General features: G+C 38.2%; 1 protein-coding gene across 1 annotated transcript in view; it reads left to right on the top strand.

Moving 5' to 3' along the window:
- SH2D4B (SH2 domain containing 4B) overlaps window positions 1–27,797 on the top strand; it is a 66,453-nt gene that overhangs the window by 5,497 nt on the left and 33,159 nt on the right. The window contains exons 2-5 of the mRNA XM_075154343.1: window positions 7,750–7,909; window positions 9,020–9,167; window positions 19,078–19,222; window positions 27,284–27,488. Coding sequence (XP_075010444.1) covers window positions 7,750–7,909; window positions 9,020–9,167; window positions 19,078–19,222; window positions 27,284–27,488 — 658 coding nt within the window. The remainder of the gene's footprint in view (window positions 1–7,749; window positions 7,910–9,019; window positions 9,168–19,077; window positions 19,223–27,283; window positions 27,489–27,797) is intronic.

The following is a 27,797-nucleotide window of genomic DNA, read 5'->3' as shown; positions in this document are numbered from 1 at the left end:
TTTGTCTCCTAGAGAGACGTGCTCCTGGCAGTGTTCGTTGTCTCTTTCTCTGTATCATTGGATATGGGTCTAACCAGAGACATCAGACTTGAGTATTTCTGAAATTTCTGGCTCTATGTGGTCTTGAATTCTGTAGAGCCTTGTCTTGTGTTTCCAGTTCAGATACAACTGAAAAAGTAACAGAGAATATTAGAGAGAAGGTTAGAATAATTTTTATTAGGGGACTGAGCCAACTAATTTGAAGCCATTGGAAAAGTTTTAATGTAACATTCACAACATATAGAGCAGCTTGTGATATGATGCAGTTTTGTTAGTACTGTATATCCTGGGGCCAGAACTCAGCTGCTCAGAGCTCGTACTCAGTGTGGCTGTGTCCTGAGGTAGGGTTAAACAGCACCTTCTAAACTGTTCACTTCTCCGAACCTGGGGCTAAAAAGAGACCCCCAACTGCCATGTGACCTAAATATGTTCCAGATGGAACAAATCCAGAGGGAATTCTCTGGCCGCCTAGGATTAGCCATAAGTCTGTGCTTTTTAGCCTCATATCCTGCCCTGCAGCTCTGTTTTGCAGAAAAGTGGCAGCAGAATATTGCTGGCTACCTGGGCCTGGTTACGCTGGAGGTTTCTCTTGCACGCGTGCGACCCTCAGCGTTCCTGTTGTCTGAAGCATCTGGTATTAGCCACTTTGAGAGAGGCTACGGGGTTAATGGAGCCACTGGCATGGAGAGCATTCCTGCGTTTCTCTACAGCATTGTGTTCCTCGGCCTGTCTGGACACAGTGGTGTTAGATGTGCTTTCTTGTACGTACTAGTGCTCTGCTAATGATATGAGGTTGTGACTGTCAGAAAGCTCATGAATACTTGATATGGAAAGAAAGCAGTACTGCCAAGGGGAGAATGGGATTTGCCCAAGCTAATTCAATATTTCCTTGCTGATTTTGCCAGTTTTAGCATAAATGACTAAAACATTCAAGGACAGAGGCACCAGGTTTTGATAGCAAGATTTGGAAGACATGGGAAAACGCAATGTATTCAAGTCAGCAGTGGATTTAGCCAGACACTGCTGGTGGTTCATTAACTTTCAAGTCCACTCTTGTGCTGTGGTGCTAGAAAATCTCGCTGTAGTGGTATAGTTCTCCTTGCTTTTGTAGTCCTGTGTGCCTGATAAAAAGAGTCGGTGGAAACCTGCACTAAGTAGGGGAGTCTGGGGCAGAAAGTGATCCATAGTTCTCTGGTCGTTCTGTGACAAAGAACCACCCTTATCCTTCTGCTTTGAGTTTCCAGCAGACTCTGAAGTAGCCATGCAGACTTGGTTTTGTTTATTCTCCAGCAGTGGGAAAACCTGGATGTTTTGTGATAGCTCTGTGTGAGAAACCAAGCCCTGTATATAGCTTTTACTCCTTACAAGAGACAATTGGGATCAGGAACTAGAAATTATAGTGCTATGTTCATGACTTTTTTTTAATGAAGAAAAAAAAAATCAAATTAACGACACCGATGTGAATGATTTTACAAGCTTTGACTTTGATCTGATGTGTACCTGATTTTTATATTGTTTACAGTGAAAGGGTTGTTAAAATGGACAGACAAGAGACTACTTCTAGATTGTACACGGAGTTAGAACAATGTCTTTAAGAATGAGTTCTGAATGTTATCTCCCTGTTGAAAGTGGGCAAATTACAAAATTACTATGTGTAACAGTGTGCCTTGGCCAGGGAGCCAAGAAAATAACTGGGACATACTAGATAGAGACCACATAAATGATACTTTATTTCTGTGTTTCTTTTTTTTCCCCCTTCTTTTTTGGTTTACAATATCCAAACCTATATATACATATTGCATATACACATACCATGTGATAATGCAAACCCACTTACCTTTGAGCGTTAATATAGTTATCTTTGCTACATTTGTTAATTACCATAGTCTTATTTGAGTAACTGTGTCCTCACTTAATGTTTACTGTCTTGCAGTCACTCTTCCTTTATTTGATCCTGCAGGGGCATATTGCAGCATAATTATTTCCATGGTAACAGGCTGTAATTCCATAAACAGAAGATTGAGTTTGTTATATGATCAGGAAGCAGCTGGAGAGCCATGAAGGGCTGATTTTTCAGCAAAGCTGAGATCCTGCAACCCTTATTGATATATTAACGTAAATCAGCTGAATTTCTTTCTCCCTCTGCAAATCCTCCTTTAAATAGAAAGGCACACACAACACAGTCTTGAAATTGGAGGGTGTGTAAACTGAAATGTTGGGGGGGATGCTTGAGAAGTTCAGAATTTTTCCCCATTTCTTGTTGTTTTAAGAATTAAAGTGACTGGGTTTTTGGAAGGTATTCTTGGAAGACAAGGGGTTCATGGTCCTATGACTATTAGCAGGGGCAGACCACAGAATTCATTATAGCAAATCTTCAGCTTATTGTGGGATTATGTTATTTTCATTATTTTCATCATTACCACCTAATTATTCTATATGTATTTTAATGGATTTTTGGCAGTTAATGTTTGGAAAAGTGCATTCTGTCCTTTGAACAGTAACTTCCTAGGTTTTCTCCTTAGAAAGAAGTGATGAAATTATGTGTGTGTTTGTATAAAAATATAATTAAATAAAAATACTTGTACTGGGTAAGCTCAAGGAACTGAGAACAGCCTAAAGCTCACATTCTCATTTTCATCCTAATCAATGTGCTTCTAACACATGTCCTGCAGCTAATGAAACTCTGAATGGAACCTCCTCTACCCTGCAGACTATCAAAATTCAAGCTTCTACTTTAAAGAAGCCATAAAAACCATTTGCTCAGAAAGCCAAGGGTAAAATCTCATGTAAAACACATTGTGCTTAGACCAAAGCATACCAGATATCTAAACTCCAAAAGAACAAAACAACCCAACCCTACAACCACACCAAACTCCACAAGCTACCGTTTATCTCTGAATGACAAAAGTAGATCAGGCTGATCAGCTTGATGTCAGCAGTGACTGCTCCTGCAGCCCATTTCAAATGCAGAATAAGTTTCAGGAGCCTTTTTCTAGCACAGAGGGAGAAAAGAAAAGGGATATTTTCTAAAGAGAGAGTCAAAGGATATTTGTATGACTACAAAGCTTTCCAGCGAGAGGCAATTGCTATTGCGGAGATCTGTAGCTTCCAAGCAGGAGAACTATGGTGGGAAGCCCAGCCTCAGAGAAACAAAACAAGGCTGTGCATGGAAATAGCAGACTCTTTTGGGAAAGTTTAAGCGGACTTTGAATGCCATTCCATGTTTCTGAGATGATAAATCAGTGATCGTCTAACTTTCTGAATTTACACTTGACACAGCCTGTAATATTCCCTATGATAGAAAGGCAATCGGAGTTACTGGCACTCCCTGTCGTTTTGCTGGACTAAGCAGGCAGACTCTGGCTAAGTGACAGCACAGCTGGGAGACTTGACACCAAATCAGGTCTCTAATGGTCCTTGGAGTAGTTCCCTTGTAAACACTGGAGATGGATCACAAATGGGAATTGTCGGGGACGCTGTAACTGTTAAAGCAATGACGACAAGCTTGGAGGAAGGAAGCAGACTCCAGCAATATTCCATTTGCTCTGATTACTGTTATTTTTAAAGTGCTTTTAATTAGAAGCATGTGTGAAAATTAACCCAGATATAACCCAAAACTGTCATTTAAAAAAAATCCCCAAATAACCCAACACAAAAAGACAAACCCCATAAAACCTCCAAACCCAATCTTTGGTTCTATTCCTCTGTCCCCGTTAGCAGAGGCAGCGAAAGGCCCCGTTCTCCTGTGTGTTTTAAGCCTTAGTCACAATGTGAAAGTCTGAGCTGACTGGAATTGAAGCCTGGTTTAGCCTGAGCATTGCGTGCGGCCAGGATTCCCCCTCCCATGCACCTTCAGGTGCTGCTTTCCCTCTCTCTCCCAAGCTGGCCGGCAGTGTTCCTGTTCTCTGGCAGCGTTCAGCCGTGGCAGTAACCCCTGCCCACACCGGGGACCTGCTGCGGGTAGCAGAAAGGCCAGGAGCAGCCTGCAGTGCTGGACGGCACAACTCGCGGTTGCGCTCCAGCACTCTGTGTCTGCATAAGCTTAGTACTGCTGCCGGTAGAGACTAATAATTCTTATAGGTGAGAACCCTGAGTTTATTACTGCTCTCTAGGGCATTGTTTTATACTTTCATTGCTGTTATAGAATTGACTGCATAAATAGAGACAAATAGAAAACATGATTTGGTATTATTTTTGATTGTTTGTGTTTATATGTGCAAATTTGTGTTGCTGTTGGTTCAGAGTAGAGATGGAAAAGATTTGATAAATTATTCAGTACGTTTCCCTGGTAAAGCAGTGTTTGCTTCTAACACACTTTCATTTCTGTTCTCCAATCCAGACTAATTTTGATGTCCACTACTTCCTGATGGTAATTATTTGCAGCCTGCCACAGTCTCTCCAGGAAAGGCACAAGACTGGGACTCAAGAGATTTAATTTTTATTTCCTGACTCTGCATTAGGCTTTGTGACTGGGCACAGAAGCTTGCTTCTGAGCAGGAATCATGAGGTTGCCTCTTTCTCACCTAGATTTCAAATTTGTCTAGTCGGGACCTGTCTCTTCCTTTTAGATTTAGTTGAATTTTTCTATTTCTTTTTTTTTTTTAATTTCTGTTTCATTTGGAAATAAAGTGTGTTAACAAAATATCTTATTTTCCAGAAAAATGTAATACTTGAGAGGCATCTTAAAGCAGAAATTATTTTATTATAATCAGCCCTCAATGGTGGCAATTCTCTGCGTGCAAAGCAGACAACACTGGTTTCTTAAAAATATTAAGGAAAATGATTTTCCGTACTTTCAGCTCAGATCTTGCAATTGGTTCTACAGTTTAAAAGTGCAAGCCCAGTGTTAGCCTGGAAGAGCTGACGCTGACCACTGTGAACATGATTCTGCAGGCTGCAAAGACTTTTTGTATGGTAGGGATTCTGTTTTCACAGTGACAGATTTTCTTCCCGAGCTGCTTATTTCTTCTCCTGCACACTCATTTTCTTAATGTTGTTCTGTGCTAAGAAACTGCCAAGTTTTATGATCAGATTGTACAGTAAAGCCCATCTCCAACTTTACGGGAGTGTAGGTTTAAGGGAAGATTTGCATGGGAGTAATTTCTTGAAGTAAAATAGAAAGGGTGGCTGAGTGTGAAAAAGACCTTCTCTTGTTCTAAAGAAAAACCTGAATAAAGGCATATGTCCTCAAATTGAATTGTTTTAAAATTGTATATGTGGAGGTCTGTCTGTTTAATGCTGAAGCTTAAAATTGCCAGATTGTTTGGTTCTGCTGTTATCTTTCAACTTGACCTATGGATGTGTATACAGTAGTGTACTGTAGTATACAGTAGTTAGTGCTGAACAAACAATATGTTATACTGATGTTTTCAAAAGAGTTTATACATCTACTGTCTATAGCTTTAGAAGAGAGATCTGTTGTTTTAAAAGGAAGAAAGAGAACAATTTCTCAAGATCTGTCTACAAATCAACTATTTGTTTTATGGGGCTGGGTAGTACTGGATAAGTTGTGCCTCTGAGAAACATATTAATAACTCTTTGGCACAGAAAACCTGGAAAGAAGCAAAGATAAAATTTGTCTGCTTACCTGAAAAGGGTTTTTTTGTTCTCTTTCCATCTGATAAGTGTATAAACGAGCAGAAGTAGTGAAGTATTTGGCAGTGGAAGTATTTGGTATCAACTAGGATATCCAGATTCCTCCCAGGAAAGAGGACATGGGCCACGTTTAAAACAAAAGCTGCCATTGGTTATGTGGGATCAATACTCCTGGGAAATCATTCCATACTTCTCAAGATACTTTACCATGAAATGCAGCAGGTGAAAACCTTGCGGGCAAATACTGATATGGCCAGTCAGTTCTTGGCAGATGGTGTTCAAATGCTGTATCCAAAAAATACAACGTAAATGTTGTGCTGACAGGAACACAGAAATGTACAGAATAGGAACCACAATAAAATACATTCACATTTATAACCTGAGACATAATCCGATAGACTGTGAAAGAGCAAATGCTTTTGAGAGTTATTGAAGGAAAACATTATTAGCTTAAGTTTCCACTCCCCCTTGAAGTCGGTACCATTAGGCCAACACTGGGAATTTGTATAAATCACATTTTCAAATTTGATAGAGAATATTAGCTTTCATTGAGAGATCTGATATGTTCGTTGCCTTCAGTCCGTATTGTCAACACTTGCGAGTGTGGGTTGGCGCTGGCACTGCCTGCTGTCAACAGCCCCCCTTCATTCCCTCCTGCAGTTTTCTCTCTCCAGTCTGGGATGTCACAAACAGATTATTGATCGTGCATCGGGAAACTTAATCTGGTTAAATGGATACTGTCTTATTGCAGAGCAACAGGTAGTTGAAGGTGAGGGTAGCTAAGCTGATGCTAGTAGAGAAAGATGTAGAAAGAGCAGAAGCAAAGACTGGCCATTCAAATAGGACCAGGTTTCTTTTAACTCTTATGGGAACATCAGAGAAAAACTACCTAGGAAGATGGCAGACTGTCCATTTCTTCACATTTTCAAATGAGACAAGATGCCTTTTAAAAGCTATGTGGCGACGCACAATTTACTGACCTCAATATTTGGGTGAGAGGGTGAAATCTTGTGGAATGTAATATACGGGAAGCGAGGTGAACTGACAAGCTTTTATGGCCTTTTAGTCTGCGTTCTTTAAAATAAATCCATTGTCCATCTTGGCAATGGGCTTTGTGGTGGAATCTCCTTTTGTGAAGAACAGTTTCAACAAATTTGCAAGAAATAAAACATAAAAATGGATGCATAAGAGATGTTTCTAGCAATTCCTTATTATGAATCTCTAAAATGCATAAAATATCTGAGAGTTACACATAAAAAAGCAGAAGGAAAAGACCAAACCACACCAAGTCAGGTAGTGTATGTGACTATTAAAAGGTATTCAGGGAGGATCTAATCTAGTGCCCTTTGTAGTAGTCAGCAGGAATCCTATAGTTGGTTCTTGGACATGAAGGTTCACCAAATGTAGTCTATTTTGTAAAGAGCACTAGGGCTTTTTTGGTGTTTTTAAAATCACTCTGTCAACACAGTAACCGTAGATTTTTGCATGGTGTCTTTCATGAAAACTGAACCAGAAACTTAATCCCTTTCAATTGCCTACCTGAACAGAAAAGCCTCTGCCATGTTGAGTGGTGTGCGCTGAGTATGCAGGCTTTCTGAAACTCCTCCTTCGCACAGCGGGAGCAGGAAATTCCTGGATTTTTTGCAGGGGTTCCGATGAAGTCTCTATATGCTCGACACTCGACATTCTCTGTGCTGAAGCGTTGCTAGTCACATAATGTCACCGGTTATTGTTGTCACTCCCTCTCTTTTTCCATTCCTTTCATTCATCCCTTGCCGATTGAAGCAAGAAAATATACTTACAACAACTAAAAAGAGATCATAATACCTAAATCCTAGGAAACGTGTGCCAGAATTAATAATTCCTTATTTTTGTGGGACAGTGAGTCTTTAAAGATTGTGTGATCTGGAGTGTACAAACCCTTTTTTTTTCCCCAGCGTGGTAGATTGGTCAGATCTGAAGATTTCATCCAACCTCTTGGTAATGTTTTATTCTGAATTGTAAATTGCAAGCTTGATGTTTCTAAATGGTAGATTTCCCATCTTTTCATCTATATTTACGTAAGAGTTTGAGCCAGTATTTCTATTTTTGGTTTGTTTTTGGTGGCTGTTGCAGGTAATGGCAAACATGTGCAGTGGCTACGCGGGAAGGATGGTGAGGTCTGGGTCTGGGTTATGGGAGAAGCCCCAGGCGACAAGCCCTACGAACAGATATCGGAGGAGCTAATAGCAGAGCGAGCCAGGCAACAAGCACAGAAGGAGGCAGAAGAACTATGGTGAGGATTTAAGAATGTGAATTCAGGGTCCACTTGGCATAATGGGAGACATGGCCTTGTAGAAAGGTGGCAGGTAATGGTGGGTAAAACTGGTGAGTATGTTTTGTGAACATTTACTTTCACTTGTTTTGGCAATTTTTCAGCACGTGAAAAATGTAATTTTATTTTTATTGAACACTGAAAAACCAAAACCCTCTTTCATAAAAGAAGTGAAGCAAACGTTTTTCTTCTGGAGAATTTTGCTAAACCATTGACTAGTTTGTAAATAAATAAAAATGAAACAATCTGGTTTTGAGATTATTAAATTAGAAATGTTTGTTGTATCACACATCTATGCCCACAGTGGGGATTTGGTACATAAAATCCTTTTTGAAATTGGTTTTATTTGCATATTACTTATATTAATCCTTAACCCAGCAGTTCAGAAACTGATTACACAAAGTGCCGTGCTGGTGTTTCCAGCAGGGCCTCTTCCAGTTTTGGGAGAGATTCAAAAGTGTTTTGATGCTTGATATTGTTGGGAAGGAGGCCACCTGCCTCCTGCACTTCCTTTTGTAGTGCAGCACTGAAAAATGACAGTTTAAATATCAGGTTATTCTGTATTATTCCTTTTCATATGAGATTCTCCTTGCTTATAGTGATTGCGTATTTAAGCAGGGATTAAAAGCTTCAACTGTGCTTTGCGTTCCTTTTACATTGTTGGTACTAATAAACAATCTAGTGTAAGAATTTGGCAGACGTTTGCGTTGATATTTGAGAGACAATAAATTCCCAATCGTGCTTTGCTAGACTGACAGAAAAATCTATTTTTTCAGCTAGGGAAGGAAAAATATGGGGTATGACTCAAAGACATCCAAGAACTACTTTAATTTAGAAGGTGCTTTTAATTAGTCACTTATCCAAAATTGAAAATGCCTGCGTTCTGGATAGTTTCCTCAAATCTTATTTGTGGTAGGTCTCTTGTTAAATACGTTTTAATTCTTTCCTTGTATATTTCCATGAAGTCTTATGCTAATTATTTGTTGCAACCAGTGAGCAAGTATTGATCCTCAATTTAAAAAAAAAAATCAGTGTCTTAAATTATCTTTATTTTCAAATTCTTTTCTGAAGGAGACAAAAGGAGGCTGAAATTACAAAGAAATTCCGGGATGCTATGGCTCAAGAAAAAGCCAGAATAGTGGCAGAAAAATGGAAAATAGAAATAGAAGATCGGAAAGCTGCCAAATTGGAGGAGGAAAAAATTCAGGAGGAACTGAAGGTTTGCATAGAATAATTTAGCTTTTTTAATAGTGTTTTTATACAGATTCAAAGTTCTTGTCACCTTCAGTGCATGTTTATTAATAAGCTTTAAAACCCAGAATTGTAATTTTTTATCCTGGAATATACAAATAGCTACATGATATTCACTAGAACAGCTGGGTGAGTAATGCGAAAAAATTACATATCTCATTCAAAAGTGTCAGGACAATCAAACTGGTTATTCAGCTCACACATTAACAGAATTGTTCAGTCAGCTGTGCTGAGTGAATCAGACTGGGGGAAAAAATGTACAATAGTGAAATGTCTCATTTCGAGTTAGTTTGCTTGAACATATTCTGTGTATTTTGGAGGAGTTGTTCACATATTTAACTTGAAAATTCCGTCACTGCTTTCTTTAAGATAATGAGGGGTAGATCCTTCTACTCAACATATGGGAGAAGTCTAGTTGGCTTTGCTGGGAGAAGTTCATTTGCCTGATTTTTGTTGACTTCATCGTGAATTTTATATGACCTCAGTTACAGTATTTTAATGTTTTTTTTTTAAATAATGTTTTTTCACATTCTCTTGTTGAAAATAACAAATTGAAAACTAAACAGGAAAAGGAGGCCTCTGTCTACCCTTTTCGTATTACTTTATAAAGATTAAAATCTTGTTTGAAAAATGAGAAAACAAAATATAATTGGTTTAGTGTGCAGAGAAATTATCACAGTCTTCTGACTCTGGGATGTGTGCTGTGGGACTGCGCAAGATTGGTGAAGCTGGGTTTCCATGGAGAAAGCCTGTAGCAAAATATGACTCCTAGGAGATCTGCATCCAGCAACTTCCGTCTACACGCCTCTCCCCTGCTGACAGCTTGCTATGGCATTTCTCCCTTCCTGGGACGGTGATTAAAGGTGTGGAAAGTGCGGATAGACTCCCCCCTTGTCCCTGTGTGGTGGGAGGAGTGCTGGAAAACTCAGTGTTAAATTTATGCGGTTTGATTACAAACTAGAGTCAGCAAGTTACTTGTCATTCTGTAAACTGTGGGACTGGGGTTTGAGGGTGGTTATGTAGCACAAAGCAAGGGTGGTTCCTGTAGCCTCGTCTGCACAAAGTTGCTGATTTACCTTTGCACAATTAATTTGAATTCCTAGGAGGGAACAGGGCCTTTGAAATTTGATGTCAATGAGTAATGAAACTATATCTTTCAAGTGCCTTTATTAATGTATGAATAATGAGCAGAGCAACTAATTAAACGCTCTTTCCTCTGCTCTCCGGAAAGCAAAGTCCTATTGAACAAAGACCAATACAGGCCTGTTCACTTACATCTCTGCGGGTGATTTACAGTGCACTTGATGGGATAAAAGTCCACAAGCTCACTGTTGTTCTTCTGTTTCGAAGAGACTTTTTCAAAAAGCAGAGCGAGCAACTAGTGAGACCTTTAGTGGCCAGCAGTCATAATTTTCTACTAAGGAAAACTAGTCTTTCAGTTGTTGATACAATTTAAAAGGAATGGCACCAAATTCTGCTCATTTTCATATTGTGGAAAGGTAATGCCAGTGATCTGTGTTCCCACTGTTTCTCAGGAAGTGAGGAGGTATCCTCCATCCAACTGTGTGCCTGGTAGGGGCAAGAATTGCACCACTGCAAGTGGGATGAGAATTTGGTTCAGTTTCTACTTTGAATTTCCAATACTAACCTTCAGCCAGGATTTCTTTAGCCCTGTTCATAAAGTTGCCAACATCTTTATTTTATCAAAGAAACAGAAACCTTTTTCTCCCCTACAGTTTCCTTTAAATCAAGCATTTGAAGAGAATGTTTGCAAAAATTTAAATAAATGGACCACAATTTTTAAGACAAGACCCAGCAGAAATGAACTTTTTGCCTTCAAAAATGAGTTTGGAAACAAGATATTATGCAGTGATTATTTTAAATGCCCCTTTATTGAGTGTGCTCCCGGCATTTGCTGTATTAATACAACAACACAGTCTAATTACACTTCCAGCCCTGGGTCTTCAATTAGGTCTATGCCTTGAGATCTGTTAGGAGGGACTTGGACTAACATAGGGTTCCTCCAGCAGAGATCGCAATGCAGGATTGATCCCTGGTGCTATAACACACCTTTGCTACTCAGAAAAGCAGCTTATTTATTACTCAGTCTTGAAAGAGCAAATCTCGTACGTAGTGCTGTAGAACTACTTAAAAACAGTAAAGGCTTTTCAAAGACAAATGAATCTCACAGGCTAATATGGGGGAGTTAACTTCTCTGTCCACTGGCTTATTTAAGCTCACTTGGCTTTCCTTCTCCTTCCCATTTCACTCTTTTTGTAACTATGGTGTGCAGTGGAAGAAGTACATGAAATATTTACAAGCTGACTGAGTGGAAAGGTACCTAGACAGGAGAATAGGAGTTATGTTTCTGGCATCAACCTCCAACTACAAAAAGTGAATAGAACTAGGGTGTGGGGAAAAAGATGAATTAATGAATCTACTCATGTATGACTGCAATCATTGAAATCACGAAGAAATGTACCTTTCATGAATGATTCAGGGTGTGGAATGAGATGCAGATCAGTTAGCAAGCCCACTTTAAAGGGTTTAAAATATTTAATGCATTGGTAATCATCCTTCTGTGATGATGACCAGACCGTGTTTAAAGCTGTCTCCAAACTGAGGTATGAAAAGTTCAGTCTCTACTAATGCTTCATCCTCTTGAAGCATTTTGACTTGGGATGTTGACACTCTGTCCTTTCTGCTGATGTGTTTAATTTCTAACCACATTGTATCACAAACACTTCTTTTTAAAACGCTTTTATTCCTCTTGACCTATCATGGGACTTTAGGGCTGTCTGCACTAGATAAATGATATCTCACATATCAAAGTGAATGATGATCCCTGTTTCCTTTTCCAACACTTATTAGAAAAGTATTGCTTTCCTTGGTGTTTCTTAAGCAGAAATGCTTTTAATTAATGATGCTAGAATATAAATGTTGACTGCTCTATTTTTGCAGTTTAAGGACGGCTAGTCTTTTATGTACCTATTGCAAAGGACAAACAAGAGAGCCAATTACTCTCATTAATCTTTTTGCTAATTCACAAAGGCTGTGAGATCATAGGCATAATTTCCTACCGTTATCAGTTGCTGTCATTAAGAGTCTTGAACAATGTGCAGAGCTAGGGCAAATTAAAGGTATGAGCACCAGCCAGCCAGGGGAGGGTGGTATCCTTCAGCTACGTTTAGAAATAACAGAGATACTCTCTGAGCTTGTTCTTCATGTGGTCTACATAAAGCAAGAGAATATTAATAGTAAAATACTATGTGTATGACAACATCAGATACTTGCCAAATTTAATAATATAAGCACAGTTGTCAGTAAAGCTAAACTGCTTCTTAAAAATTCCTTGGGAGATGAGATGTGCGTTAACAAAAAGCTGTATATAAACTTTTATGGGCGTTGTTTTTCTTCGTGCATCAAAAAATATTTAGTAGGAGTTTTAATGAGTAGCACTTAAGGAGAAATAATCCTTATTCTCCTGATAGGCAACAAGAGAGTAACAGTGCATTATAATTTCCTTCCATACTTTTTTTTTTGATGCAGGTTCATGATCTTTAATTCCAGTTGGGATTGTGGTGAGTGAAGTGAGGTTTTTTTAAGGTGTGGATCCAAGAGTTTCTATGTCCTGGCTGTTTCCGTTCTCATCAAGAAGACGGGTTTAGAATCAAGCTTCAGAGTATAACAGAATTAGTGCTTCAGTTCAGGAAATCTCTAGTAAGGACAGCTTATGCTTAATAGAAAGAACACACTTCAGTCCTATTGACTTAGATGGGCTTTAAACACGTCTGAGTGCTTTACTGTGGCCAAAAGTGCCATGGACCTGATTCTTCAGACAGTTGCTGCCAGCTGTAGAGTTTAGGAATACAGTAAAATGTAACCATCACCACTTACGGTACTGTGAGCTTCCTATGATATAGCACTGAGCATTCTGTCCTGATCTGAAAAAAACTCGTCTCCAAGTAAACATCAAGCATTTGAGTGGGCCTGTTATCTTTAAGTGCAAATAAGCTGTAAGTTCAGCTCTGTGCTTTGCTGTGCCAAGAAAACACTGAACTCTTTCCCAAGGATAGCGTACGTAGAATCCAGGAATATGACAACAGCTTCTGGCTGGGGTTTGGCACCCAGCTCATTCTGAAAATGTCTCAGTTGGGTCCATTCAATTGCGATTACCATAATTCAGTAGTACTTCGTTTTGTTTTCTTTTGTGCAGCCACAGTTCAGAAATTCTTTTTTTCTATGCAGTTGTCTCTCTAACAATGCTGGAAATGAGGCAGCTGTTAGTTTCTGCTGGGAATCAGGTCTTCAGGATTTTTCTATCCTACTTGTGAGGAACTGTGATATTAATTTTAAAGAAAAATCTTTTCCCCAGTGACATCAGTAACGATTGCAATGCTGAAGCCACTGTCTTTATTCTGAATCCCTAGTAAAAACTGGTAAAGCTCTGATATTTTCCATGGGTAAATGGGAAAATCTGAGCCACTAATGAGGGTAGTTTACATATCAGGAATTCAAGCTGTGAAGAGTCCCTAATATCCGGAGACAAGCTCTTAGTAGTCTGTCACTGGATCTATGGCAAGTTACCCAAGAAGAGTCTGCTCCAGAACGTGCAATAAATCTCAGATCTCTCCCAGGAATAGTCCTTAGCTTTGTTTTCTGTCTCATCTAAAAGGGGGTCTTTGTGAACCACAGTATGTTGTTTCCTCCCTATATGAGCCATGTGTGAATAGCATGTCCTGGGGCATACCCGTGACTGAAATGTAACTTCTACACAAAGCATGACTGCATTTCATACATTTGTCTCTGTGCTAATACATGCACAGACCAGTGCAGTGATGCAAACCCTGTGTTCCTTTTGAGACACTGGTAGGAGAGAAGAAAATAATGTCTCTGCACACACTTTGGTTTCTGAGGCAAGTGAGAGAATTTTCTCAGAAGAAAGTTGGAAAGGGTTGGACGTATTTCTGCTGATTCTCACTCACAGCTCTGTTGGAAATGTCAGGTGGGTTTGTGGAAAACGCTGATCTCTGAATTCAGCCTGCTGTGTCAGCCTTGCTGAGAACAGGCTGTCCTGGAGCCGGGGACCCCGGGATTTCCAGATTCCCTTCTTCAGAGCAGGGAGTCCTAAGGGCTCAGATCTTAAGAGGAGCTGTGCTCTCAGCTCGGTGGCAGGTAGCCTGAATGTCCGCCCGGGCTCAGGGGTGATTGCTGAGGGGTCTCAGGAGATTCACGGCAGCTGTAATGCAGCCGGCTGGCTGCAGCTCTCAGGGCTGCCAAAGACATTTCCTGCCAGCCTGAAGCATTGAGGGAATCCCAGGCATCTTTGCTTCGGAGAGGGTGTTGTAATAAATACGTCTTGTAGGTTTTGCCCTGAGCAGGGTGTCAGTCATTCAGCTGCCCTGCATCCCGTAAGACTCCCCAGAGTAACCCTGAGAGCCATGGCAACCAGGAGCTCAATTTTGCATTGGAAAAAAATCAACTGCTGTATTTTGGCTTTTCCTCAGTGCATTTTTTAAATCTTTCTGCAGCAAAAACTAAATGCTGACCTAATCTCCTCTCATCTGCATTGGACTGAAACATTAGAAGCTAACCATGGCTAATATTAAATATTATTTAGAGCTGGCTATCGTAGAGCTATCAAACATTGTGAGGCACACATTTACAGTAACAAGTTTGTGGTAAATGCTGAACTGCCAGAGGCTAGATAAGATTATTTAGCGTGTTCAAATTCTCCAGTGGAGTTAAAGCTGGAAAGGATTACTGCTGCCTATTGAATTCCAGGGTGATTTGTTGCAGCAGGTTGGTATTTCTTGGCAATTTGCAACTACATGCTGAATTGTCACCTTCCTAATTATTCTGGAAGAGCTGAAAGGGTCACGGCACACAGTAGAATCTCTCTCAACTGTCAGGCAGAAGGTGATGTTTGTAGATTATTATAGCTCTTCACTCTCAGCTCTGATGCGCAGGATTGGGTTCACGGGGAGAAGCAGATAAACTCGTTGCTGTATTCTTCCAGTGGAGTAAATGTCAATCTCCAAAATGTCAGTGGACAAAAGTTCAATTGTTGTTCATTTTAAATACAAACATACACTTTTTACTCATACTTGACAAAAGGATGACTTTCTTTCCTGTGTCATACTAACAAGGGTTGTTTCTCCTCACACACACCTTTTAAAAAGTTGTAGAATATACTTGCACATGCATCCATGCACTAATTTGAATAAATAGAATTAAAAATTTTTCTTCCTTTAAAAAGGAAAATTATATTAAAAAGTTTTGTGAATTCAGAATCAAGTACCAGCATTAAATTTTTTGCTGTTGTTGTTGTCATCTCTTCGACTTCAATCTCCTTCTCACTAAAAAAGAAAAAAAGTAGAATTTTCTTAGTAAGCATTACTGCTTTCCGTTAAGAACTCAAACTCTTCCTGAATTCTAGTTTTGGGGTTTTTTGGTTTGGTTTGGATTTTTAGACCCGTTCATCTTTTTACTACAAATACGCCAACAATAGCTACATTTAAAAAAACCGAACTTGGGACAAAACTGTTGTGTGATTCAGGGAAACGGCTGTGAGGTGGTTTCCTGCCTCCCCGCCCCAAGCATATTAAGTTTACCTTGTGGTTTGAAATGTGGAATAGAAAACATTTTGATAACCCAGGATTACCCCTGTGTCTGTCCATCTTCCTGAAAGGATAGCCTAGATGTATTGGATTTTTTTAGGTAGTGAAGCTAAGTGAATAAATATTCTCCTCATAAGAATAAAGAATAGCTGATTGCATACTTTTTCCAAGAAGGGAATAGAGCCATTTACTAGCAACTGAAATATGGAATCCCTAATTCTATGGGGTATTTTAAAAGATAATTTATTTTTTAATTTTTTGTTTTTATTCTGAAGAAGCTGGTGGGCTTTGAAATCAGTGCTTCCTAAAAGCATTGACTTTTCAAAAATAATGAACTGTCCACTCAGCTAATCTTTTTAGGACTCAGGAGATAACAATGGGAGGATGATGTTCGAAATAATCAAAGATACTAGCATTAAAATTGACTGAAGAACAATACTAGGCTTTTCTTTCTCAGAAATAATAAGAGCAGCCTAATGTATTGTTCATCATGTGTGTTACGGAACTATTATTCATTACACAGGTACGTCACTATTAATACCTGATATTTCAGGTCTTTTGATTTGTTGTATTATCCTCTGCTGGTGTAAACTAGTGGAGCTCAGCTGTGCTAAATGCAGAAATGTTGATTTATGTTACTTAGGGAAATGGAAAAAAATTTATGTTACTTAGGGAATGGAAAAAGATGGTTGAATCTTTCAAAGGGTGGAGATTTGCATTTGTTCCATTTTTCCACTCTGAAGATGGTATTGCTTGTCACTGCTAAACCGCTTACTTCTTTTCAGTCTTTTTGTCGTTCTTCCTTAAACGTGCCATTATATGATCCCTGACCGGAACAACCAAACAGTCCTGATTCCTTCTGCTGCTTCTGTCCCTCCCTGAGCTTCTAGAGGTTGCAAACAGCAATATGGTTTGCTTTGGAAAGCTATTTTCTGAAAAGAATTGGAGTTGTCTTCCTTTAATTCTAGATTTCTGGTTAACAGATAGCTCTGCAGAGCTAGAGAGAACTGGGGTGGGGGGAGGAGAGGAAAAAAAAGCCTTTCCTTCCCCATGATGGACAAAAGGTTTTTTCTGTTTTCCAGACAGACATTCCAGACACCTGTTTTACCATTGGGAAAATGTGTATGAGTCTCTCTTGGGGGCATTAAGCAACAACACTGTTTGGACATTCATATTACTATATTCGGATTGCTTTTGGTATTTGTGCCCTGGGAGGTGTTAAGATAGGACAGACAACCTTTGAATGAGTACTTTTCCAATGTATTACAAAATACAAACTATTTACTGCAGGGAAGTGTTAATCAATGAATATATACTTTTACTGAATTAATATAGCTTTTGGATAGTTCAGCCCCTTTCAGCCTAAAAAGAGGCTGAATTATAACAAACATTTATACATAGTGTGAACTTTCATATAAGTAGCATCTTCAAACACTGAACAGCAAGAACCTGTGTTAAAAAAAATAGGTATGCAAGTTAGCTTTTGCAGGATTATGAGCAACACCATGAAAGCTCAGTTTTGCATCTCCTGAACGCACAGACTATGTTTAGAGAATAACAGAAGTCAGATTTTGGCCCAATTTTTTAAATCTCTCCACTTATATTTGTAGTACTTATTGAAATAGACTATGGGTTGTTTTGGTCATGCTGTGAATCCTGCTGTGGTGAAAGTTTGTTTTCAAACTTAGAAAATATGCCCTTCCACAAAGTTCACAGTGCATAAATATGATGTAATAAAAAGGAAGTTAAATATGTCTGATTCCCCTTTGAGAGCACGAGCAATCCCATCTAAACATAATTTTCAGACTTTACATCATACCATGTCTTAAGAAAAAAAAAATTACCAGTCCAAAGTCTGTAGCTAAGAAACCTTTGCTCAAATATACCAGCTCAGCTGATTGATAGAACATGTTGGTGCATTTCAGAAAATTGTTTTCCAGTTTAAAGTAATCATGGGTTTTTGTTGGGTTTGGTTTTTTGTTGTTGTTGTGTTTTTCTTTTTTTTCCCTGTGCTCAAGTATTGCAGGTCCCATTGCAATGAAACATTAAAATCCCACCAAAAGGGAGCAAAGTTAGGAAAATGCAAAGATCTTATGAAATCCCCCTTCTGACCTTCAATAAACAAATGTTATTTAAGGAAGACAGAAAGATCTCCCCCAAACCTTCTAATGTAAAAAGCAGAGCTTCACCAGATTTTATCCACCTGGATTTCGGTTGCTTCACCCTAGCAATTTGATAGGATTAACATATTGCAACAACTCACAATCTACTTTGGGCTTCCCTTACTTACGGTTTAGGTTAGGTAACTAGGTTAAATCAGGGTGCTTTTACTCAGTGACTTGTAACAAAATTCTTATCCATAAGTTTGTTACCCAAAAGAATATAGCGTTGGTTCCACTATAAAATTAAATAAAAAAACTGTTCTTATTCATAATTCAAGTTATTTCAATAATATGAATAACACTTCATGAAGTTCAGTTTGGGATTGTTTTGGGGATTCAATTGAACAGTGAATTAAATCTGCTTCTTCGCTACCTAAGGAAATTGGGAAAATTTATTACAAAACAGATAGTTTCCTATTTCTGTACTAGTCAAGCTCATGTGTTATTGATAGTATGTAGATGCAATCTGTATCAGATTTCCATCTCCTTTAAGGTCTTCTTGGAAGGGAACTTTTTTGTATGTTACTTTTAGCTACATTTTGCAAAGTGACTGGTGTGTGCTGAAGGATCTGGCTTTTCTTCCAGAATGTAATGATCTTGATATTTGGAAAACATTATTCTGTGTTGGTTATGATGACACATGGTGACAGTTGCTAAACTAAGAACACCAGTAAATCAGTTACTGAATTCTACAGATTCTGTAGATGATTGTATACTGCTTGAGTGGCAGTGATATCTCCAATGGGAGTACACATGGACTTAAAACGAGCACTGCTTATGGATTGTAGGATAGCACAGGCTTTGGTGCCATGTGATAAAACATGTTTTCCATATAGATTTCAGGTCTTAGACACTTACATGTTCCTTATTCCTGTGATGCCTGTGCATCTCAAAACATACCTTTCTCGGAAATTTCTAAGAGGTAGGAAACGTCTATTATGCCTGTTGTGGTAGGTGAGAAACCCAAAGTTAGAAGAGACAGTGATTTGTCCAAGGTAATGTACCTGCTCTGAGGGAGGAAGCAACTGAAGCAGTGTCCTAATTTTTGGCACATTCTTCCTCTTTAGTCACCTCTGTTTTACTTCATTTTGCCTAGAAAAGAGAAGAAGAGGAAAGACAAAAGGGTGAAGAACAAATAAGGCAGCAGGAAGAAATCCGAGCAAGAGAGTTGTATCTGAGCCTGAAGCAAGCTCAGCAGCTTAGTCAACACAGCGACGATGACCAGGAGTGGGAAGAACAGTGTGAGTAAAATTACCTTCTCAGGGTTAATGTATTTCTAAAAGCAAATAAAAAGAGACTTGTAGAATGGAAAAAGGTGTTGCCGAAAATCTTTTCTACCTAGAGCAATGCAAAATGCTATATTATTTTGCAGGAAATTACCAGCTTGACTTTACAAACAGAAGTTACTGTGAGTGTACCAATTTCACATTTCTTTCTGAATAAGAATCCATGTCAATACCTTATAGAAAATTTTTTGTGTACAGTGACTGAGATCATTAATTTTTGTCTAATGTAATTAATTAACAGTTTTGGCTTAGTAATAATAATTTTGGACACAGTTATTTCGACAGCTTGTCCTCAGCTATCTCTGAAGAGGTAAAATCTGTCTTCATCTGTATTTTATTTACTTCCATATGGTGATGGGGTCAAGCTATGATATCAGCACTGAAACTCACTTCATTTCAAAAGATTACGGTAAATGATACTTAGATTATTGCCCTGAAAAAAATCCTTATGATGATGATCTCACTCTATGGAGATGCTGTTCCTTTTTAGCACCCTGAAATTCTTTATTAATATCATAATTGTGATTATTTAAAAATACATTAGTGGTTTTTAAAAGCCTATAAGGAACAGGACAAATGTATTAATATATATATGTATACATACATACTGTAGGTAAGTAAAGGTCCACATTATAAATAAATAAGACTTAATAGGTTATTGTGAATAAAATCTATGTCTGCTCCATCTGGAGTCCATTGTATAGTTGGCTTTAGAAGTAGGAAATTTGTTTGCACTAAGAATTGTGCATTTTTGTTGGGGGAAGAATATTTTTTATTTCCCACATCTATACTGATTTGATTACTCTGCAGAAAAAGGAAATGTAGTGATCGGGAAGTTTTAGCTCATGTGGGGTTGTTGTATTAATTATATATAGCACAAAGGTTAATCAGCTAATATTGAAAATGGAGTTTTAGGGAGCTGATAGTCAGTATGTGTTGCATGAAGTACCTCATGAAGTAGGAAAAAAATATTGCTGTAGTGTTACTTATTTCCTGACAGAAATATAAGAAATGTTTCAAAATATGCAATGAGTTTATTTTATGGTTTTAGTCATCGCTTCAGGAGTTCCTGAAGACTAATTACAGAAGTCCTATTACCTGGAATTGATGTGATAGTGAATCATTCTGTACAACATGAATTAAATCTATATAAGATACACTGGTGCCATTTTCCAAGCTCGTAGCAGGCTATGCTCTTTTTTGATCAATAAAATCTCTGTATATTACACTGTCAATAAAAAGAAGGTAACTATTTCCTGAAGAATTATCTAAATCCAGGCGTATGTGTTTATTCAGAAAGGAAAACTCTAGCTTTCTGTATTTTGGGTGTTCAAGAGCAGAGTTGGGGAAAAAATAGCCCTTTAGTTTTGTAGAAAAAGAGGCATTATCAATTAGCATCAGCTGGCAACCTAGCATAGAGGATGGTATTATGTACTTTAGCATTTCTTTGATGGCAGATAAGGAAAGAAAATACATTTGAAATAATTAAAAAAAAAAAAAATCCAGCCTATCTTTACACTGAAATTGGCAATAAAATAAAATACTTTAAACATTACTAAAACCAGCTATCATTTTCTTACTATTGCATTAAAGAGGTAACTGAGTTTTTAAATTGTTGTCTCACTTTTCTCAAGGAATGCTGGTTGTACAGCGACAGATGTCAGAAATGCAATAGAGGAATTACAGGAGAAGGCAGAGAGGAAAGGAATAAGCTATGAAAGGTTTTGACCATGCTTTCTGTAATGACATTCTTGGTCTGTCAAAACTCTTTTGACTGCATCATATGCTGATGGATATAATATACCACCGGTATTTTTTCTTGTGTAACCTTTGGAGTATTCTGTATGCTCTGAAGAAACTCTGTCACCTTCAGCCTGTGTGCCACAATACCTCTAGACCTGTCTGCTTGTGGTCAAAAGGGTGACTGACTGCAGCTCACGTAATTTCAAGCTATCTAGCCTGGTCACCAATAATAGTGCTGCCATGGCAAAACAAAAGCTCAGCACCTTCTAGCTGGCGGCACCACAGTTGGGTTTTGCAGCCTACTATAATTTCTGTGCTGCCAGAGTTTATGCTGTTATCAGTAATTGATTTAGCATTAAACTAACTGCAGACTAATGACTAGAGTGTATCACATCCTTATTTATCCTCTTATGCTTATCTCAGTGTCTCAATTTATCTCAGTTGGTTTGAGGGCTTAGAACGGTGCTCCATTAGCAAAGGGGTGTGACAACTTAAGATATGAAGATGCAGTGTTTAGTACGTTGTCTGAAACCAGTTCCTGGCTGGTTTAGGTTATGGCATCAGAGTTTGCATTGAGCTTCCTGAGGAATGTTAACATCTTCCGTTTCCTTAACTTTGCTGCAGAAGCCAGAACCTCCAGCAGACAGGCAATAACAAATATTTGGAAGTGGGAACATTTGAAATTGCTATGGAATGAACTGTACCTCAGGTTCACCAGATTTTTCACTTTTGATTTCAGTTCCAGGTTTTTTTGTTTTTATGGTAATCCTTTCATTTTGTCTTCAAATATTCCTTTGGGACACCGAGAGGAAATTTAGTCAGGTTAGGCAAAGCTATCCACTTTTCATCTTTTATAAGCAATAAATAAATGCATGAATGCCTAAGAGAATTACAAGCAGATGTAATATTAACATCTTTTGTCTCTACACACCTACAATGGAAACCATATTGCCCATTAGGAACAAGGCCAGGCTCCTTTGTGTCTTACCTCCTTGAAGTCAGCCCTTCACATTCAACAGTGCTGGGGGGTCAGCAGTGCTAGAGCAGCTATTGCGGAGAGCAAATGTAGCAATGATATTGATGACACTACTAATTTATTTAGTAGATGGAATTTAGAATGTGATGGGGATTCATCTCTCCTCATCACATTATCCCTCAGCTGTTTATTGCCAAGGCAATAAGCAAAGTGTTGCTAATATTAGTTTCTGTTCTTCAGTTCAGTTTGCCTCTGCTGTTTGCCTGATTGTGCCAAATAACAATAAAAGCCCATAGAACCACTGTGTTAATTGAAATACATAATTTTAGTGCTTTTTAATATACTAAATGACAAATGTAGAATAACTTGAGGAATCAGTACAAAAAGGAAAAAAAATGATGTTGTAAGAGCAATTATACACTTTGATTTCATATAATGGATATATGTCGGGGTATTTCAGAGGGCATTGTGAGTTAGTATGTGGAGCAAGTATATTGGTTGGCAACAGTGGAAAAGACTGATTCAAAGAGTCCACTGTTCAAAGCTCTTATTCTTTGAAACTGAGAAGTGAGAACTAAGGCTAAGCTTGGATAGAGGATTGTATATATTCTGATTAGTTTTGGACCTTTCTATAGGCTGTTCCATTTTGTAGGTGTCTAGAGTATTCAATAAACAATACCCTATATCACAGTCTCTAAGTGTGACCTCTCTCTGTGAGAGCAGAAGAGGAATCTGCAAAAGATAATAGGAAAAACTGTAGCATAAATATTCATCTGATTGAATATTGCAAAAGGGAATCTGTTAGTACACTTACAAACCCCTGCAAACTGCATCAAGAAATAAAGTGCTCAGATACCATCTGACCAGCACCCACTTTTGGTCTCTGTTGGAAGCAGGATACCAGGCTGACTCATTATAGCTTCTTTTATATTGTTATATTTTTATGTTTTTCTACAAACTATGTCTATGAATTTATTTTTGTCTGAATTTTAAAGGAATTTATGTTCGTTTGGTACTTCCACAGAAATTCAAGTGAGTGAATTTGCTGGCAGGAGCATTTGATAAAATGCTGAATTTTAAAGTAAGTAGTCCCCAGTTCAGCTATGCATTAACTAAGCAAGTGCTCAACCTTAAGTACGTGCTCACTGAACTTCAGTAGGTCTCAGAGTGCATTGTTGAATCAGGATGCGATTATTCACATGCTTTCAGATAAGAAGATTGTTGAACTGCAGCCATATTGCAGAGTATTTGTGGGAAGTTATTTTCCAATTAGGAAACGGAAAAACACCGTGTGATTTGTATGTGCACTCCGAAAATTTGAAGATTGAATTTTATCTATTAAGTAGTCATTTTGAATTACTCATAAACAAGCTTCCAAGAATTATTAACAAGGGTAAAGCTGAAACAAATTAATTTAAAAACAAGGATGCATATTCATGGCACATGTGGTTTTTTTGCTTTCACATAGCTCTGACTGTAACTTACAGCTCTTCAAAAGCACAAAATAGATTATACAAAATGGAGAGTTCCCAGTCTTTCACAAATGATGTGATCACGTTCAGCTGCAGCACAGCATGAATTAATTCTCATCTGTATCAAAAGATTTGGTATTAGAACTTTGCCAGGACTGCTAATAGGGATTTCTCAATCCTAAGTGAAAATATAAAAGGCAATCTTGTATTTCCACTCAAAAGACAACTTAAGTAGATTCTTGTAAACTGTTCAAGGTAAACAAATTAAGACCTATAGGATCATAATAGCTATTGCATACACAAGCTTTATGGTTTCTTCTTTGTTGTTAGAGTATGTTCACACTGCAGGTCATGTAGACATGTCCAAGCTGGCTTTGAACTATTTATTTCTAGTAATGATAACTGTATAATCATGACAGCACAAACCTCAGTCTGGATGTTTTTACCAGTTTTCCAGGAGGGTTTGGAAACCCATTTTTGGCCTGCTCTGCTGCAGCTACAATCATATTGGCACCTAACCTATATAAACAGCTCAGGCATTTCTACACAGGTTACAGTGCCATCAGGGCAGAATTGTGCTTAATTTTACAAGCGCTGAAGGAGGATGTACCTGTTGTTGGTGTCACCAACACCTGAAGAGAAGACTGGTAGTGGAGATGGACTTACCGGAACTGGCTGAACTGTAGATTTCCTGTGAGCTTGACAAATCAATCAAATTCCTCATTTCCCAGTCTTGTCAGTCCTGACATTATTCCATAATATAAAAAGAAGATGAAGAAAATGTAAATTATTATTTGCAGTAATTCTTGATGCTAGTTATATGGACCTGTGGTGATGATTCAGAGATTTTAAGGATGGAAGACATTATTCAGATATCTAGTCTCCCTACTGAAAATATTGACTGTTGAATTTAATGTTTTGCACAGGGGTCATGCCCCTGTACATTACTGTAAAAGGACAGCCAGTCAAGAAAAGTAATCTGTTCCTACTTAAGACAGTACTAGAAGTCCTGACTACTTTTGCTTTCTTATTGTGAGGAAGGCTATGATGTGTCCTGAAATACAAGAAGTAATGCAGAATTTGTGGCTTCTTTGATCTTAGAATATTTCTGCTACACTTGATCCAGATATAAAGTTCTTATTTCTAGTGAGATGGTTCAGGCTTTGTGCGACTTTCTCAAGATAGATAAATTTGTGGGAGGTATCAGTAAGGGAGGACGGTTTGTGTGACACATATCATCTTGTCTGGAGTGTAATGGAAAACTCTTTTTAGGTACCTGACTGCAATGGCTGGATGAATCTTTATCCACAATACTCTTTCCAGTCACCAAAACCAGTTAGTGATGGCAGTGACTTTGATTATTTACCTGACACAAAGTCCCTGGAGCAGTCAGAGAGTTTTAAAAGAAACTTGGGATAACATGGCAACACAGATCCATAGTTGGAGCCGTACCAGACAATTCCTGAAGATAGAGGAATGTGAGGAAAGAGAGAGAATATATATTCCTATATATATAGGAATATATAGGAGAATATACCTATATACCTCAGTTGGGAAATTTCAATAAAAATTCTTCATAGCATGAAAGAGATGTGTCTGTGTGTGTATATATATATATATATAAAAATCTAGATGCATGCATTTGAATATCTATGGCATGCAGCCTTCCCTATCCTGATATATATACAGACACATGTACACATGTATGGGTATGTACGTATATGTAAACACATATGCATATATATGGATGGATAGGGAAGGCTGCATGTCATACATCCTTTCAAAAAGTTTGCTGAATGTTAATATTTGACAGTTGCAAACTATGCTACCTCTCCCCATTGTTTTGTGAAGAAATATTAACATTTGATTTGGGTTGGGAAAGTGTGGTCCAGGTCACTGGCTTCTGATGGTATAGATTTATTAGCTAGCAAAAATACAATAGGAATGTCTGTTGAAAAGAGTATCTATTACTGAGGAAAGTGGGGCATGAAGATACTTGGCCTATTTCATTACCAGGCAGCCTGTACATCAGTAGAAAAGAATCCTGGAAAGCTCCAGGCAGTCTGCCCTCGATCTGTGATTGTGACCAAAAATGACTGGTTTCTAAATGTCTTACCAAGCTGCATGGCACTCGTCTTCCTTGCTGTCTCTTCTGTTGTTGCAGACACAAAGTCCACAAAAGCAGCCATTACTGAGTGGCTTTACACAGGATAAATCACAGAAATTTTGTAACTAATGTACTTAACCCATTGAGGTAGTATATTTAGATGACATTATCTACCCTTAAAAATTACCTGTAAGATAAATCGCAAAACCTGTTACTCATATTTTCTGTGCTGTACAGTTGTTTGTTACTGTGTTTAGCTAAAAATACAGGGTATGTAGTTAAATGAAATCCTGCCAGTTGTATACATATGAAGCATCTATGACTTGTTTATTATGCTATCTTGATGAGCTTTTAGTCCTGCATATCTTTCTACTTATGATAATATTATATAACTCTAAGTTTAAATGTCTTTTCTCTTTCCCTCATTTGCCCAGAGGGTTTTATTTTGTTTCATTTTGCTTTGAGCACTTTTATTTCCTGATTCCATTAAACCTTTTCATAATTTGGACAAATCCATTTATACTTGTGCTTGCTTTAAATCAGGAGTGTAAACCAGAGGCATGCAAACAACCTAATGAAATGCAGCTGTCTGTCATGATATCATGCATTCCTAGTCACAGGTACAATCACAGCAGAGTAAGAAATAGTGTGTGCATTTTATGAATTTGGTATGATCTAAGCCAAGATAGTCGTGGCAGGATTGATAATTGCTACTGGAGGCAATAGCTTGCTGCTTTAATAATTGCTTCACTGGATGTTAAATGTTTGTTTTGCACTGGAATAATTTGCCTGCCTGAAGTTATTTGTGTCTCAAAAAAATCATCAAAATGGGGCTTGAGGAACCAGAAAAGAGCTGATAAATGACGAATATTTGCAGTACAATTCTTGGTGCATTTAAGTTATACTATTTTGAAGACAGGATTGTTAGTACATTAGTTTTAAAATGAAGAAGCTTTAGTGAAAGATGCCTGACCTGCAATGGCCAGAGCATCAGCCTCATTTCAGGTTATGGAAATATGTAACTCCTTGGTCAGTGCCATTGGTAGGTGTGCATTAAATCTTCTTTATATGCAACTTCAGAGACTCAAGTGTGAGACAACACCATCCATAGCATCAGCATGCCCTTTCCAATGGGTATTAATTTCTCCATGTTACTGAAACCATTTTTAGACTGCAATTTTCAAGATGGAGACTTCTGTGACTTTAAGTACTGTAACAAAGATATCATATGCCTTTCAGAAAGAAAGCAATATTACCAACAAAAAGTGTGACCTACATGTTAGTTTTTATAATTGTAAGTTTTGGGAGTAGCTCCTGCAGTTCTAGTTATCTGCATAGTTGCAAAGAATTCTGTTAAACACAGACTTAATTTTAAGCAGTAGTTAACATTCTCTCTTGAAACATAAAACTTGGTGCACTGCCAGTGGAAAAGATGTCCTGAAGCAGAATTTCTCTTATTACAGCCAAGGCAAGTGCCAGTGATCAGTTCACTGATAGCTCAAGTCTGGCACGCTTCATCTAGTGGTGAGCCTGTATTTGAAGCACCAGGGAAGTCGTCCAGTTAGCCATCCCTTTGACAGTGCATTGTAATTTATATGTTCTTAAAATCAGGTCATATAAGGAATAAAGATAGTAAGTTGTTGTATAAGGAAAGGAGTAAATGACTGTTTGTATTTCTAAAGTCTCTCCTCCCCATCCTTCCCATTCATTCCACCCAGTGCGCCGCTCCAAAGCTGCAGATGAGGAAAGGAGCCACAAAGCACGCAGGGCCCGGGATGAATACCGACGACAATCCTTGCGTGCCATCCAGAAGGGAAGAGTGGCTGGCCTGAGTAATTTGTTCCAGGGGGCAAGCCTGAATAAGGATCAGGAGATAAAACTGTACAACAATAGTCCTTTGCTGTCTCTCTCTGCAGCATCCAGGTTGGTTTGTACAGGAGTGACTTTGAAATAGTTTTCTGTTGAATTGCTCCCTCTCCAATTTCCCCACCATTTCAACAAGCTCTTCTTCAGTTGCTGGAAATTCTGAGAGTCTTGCTCTTTCACTACAACCTGGAAAAGAATGTTTAAAGAAAAATGAAAACAGATTGAAACTAAATGCCATTTATTTTTCAGACAGATTTCTTAGAGTTCTTGAGAGAAATGAGTTAAGAAACAAGAATGGACTGTAGAGCCCTGGAATTCAAAGGGTTTCTTGTTTCTTTATAGAAAATATTCAAAAACAGAAATAAG

This window comes from Calonectris borealis, chromosome 7 (assembly GCF_964195595.1).
Source record: "Calonectris borealis chromosome 7, bCalBor7.hap1.2, whole genome shotgun sequence".
Classification (NCBI taxonomy): Eukaryota; Metazoa; Chordata; class Aves; order Procellariiformes; family Procellariidae; genus Calonectris; species Calonectris borealis.
This window is presented reverse-complemented; position numbering and strand designations above follow the sequence as displayed.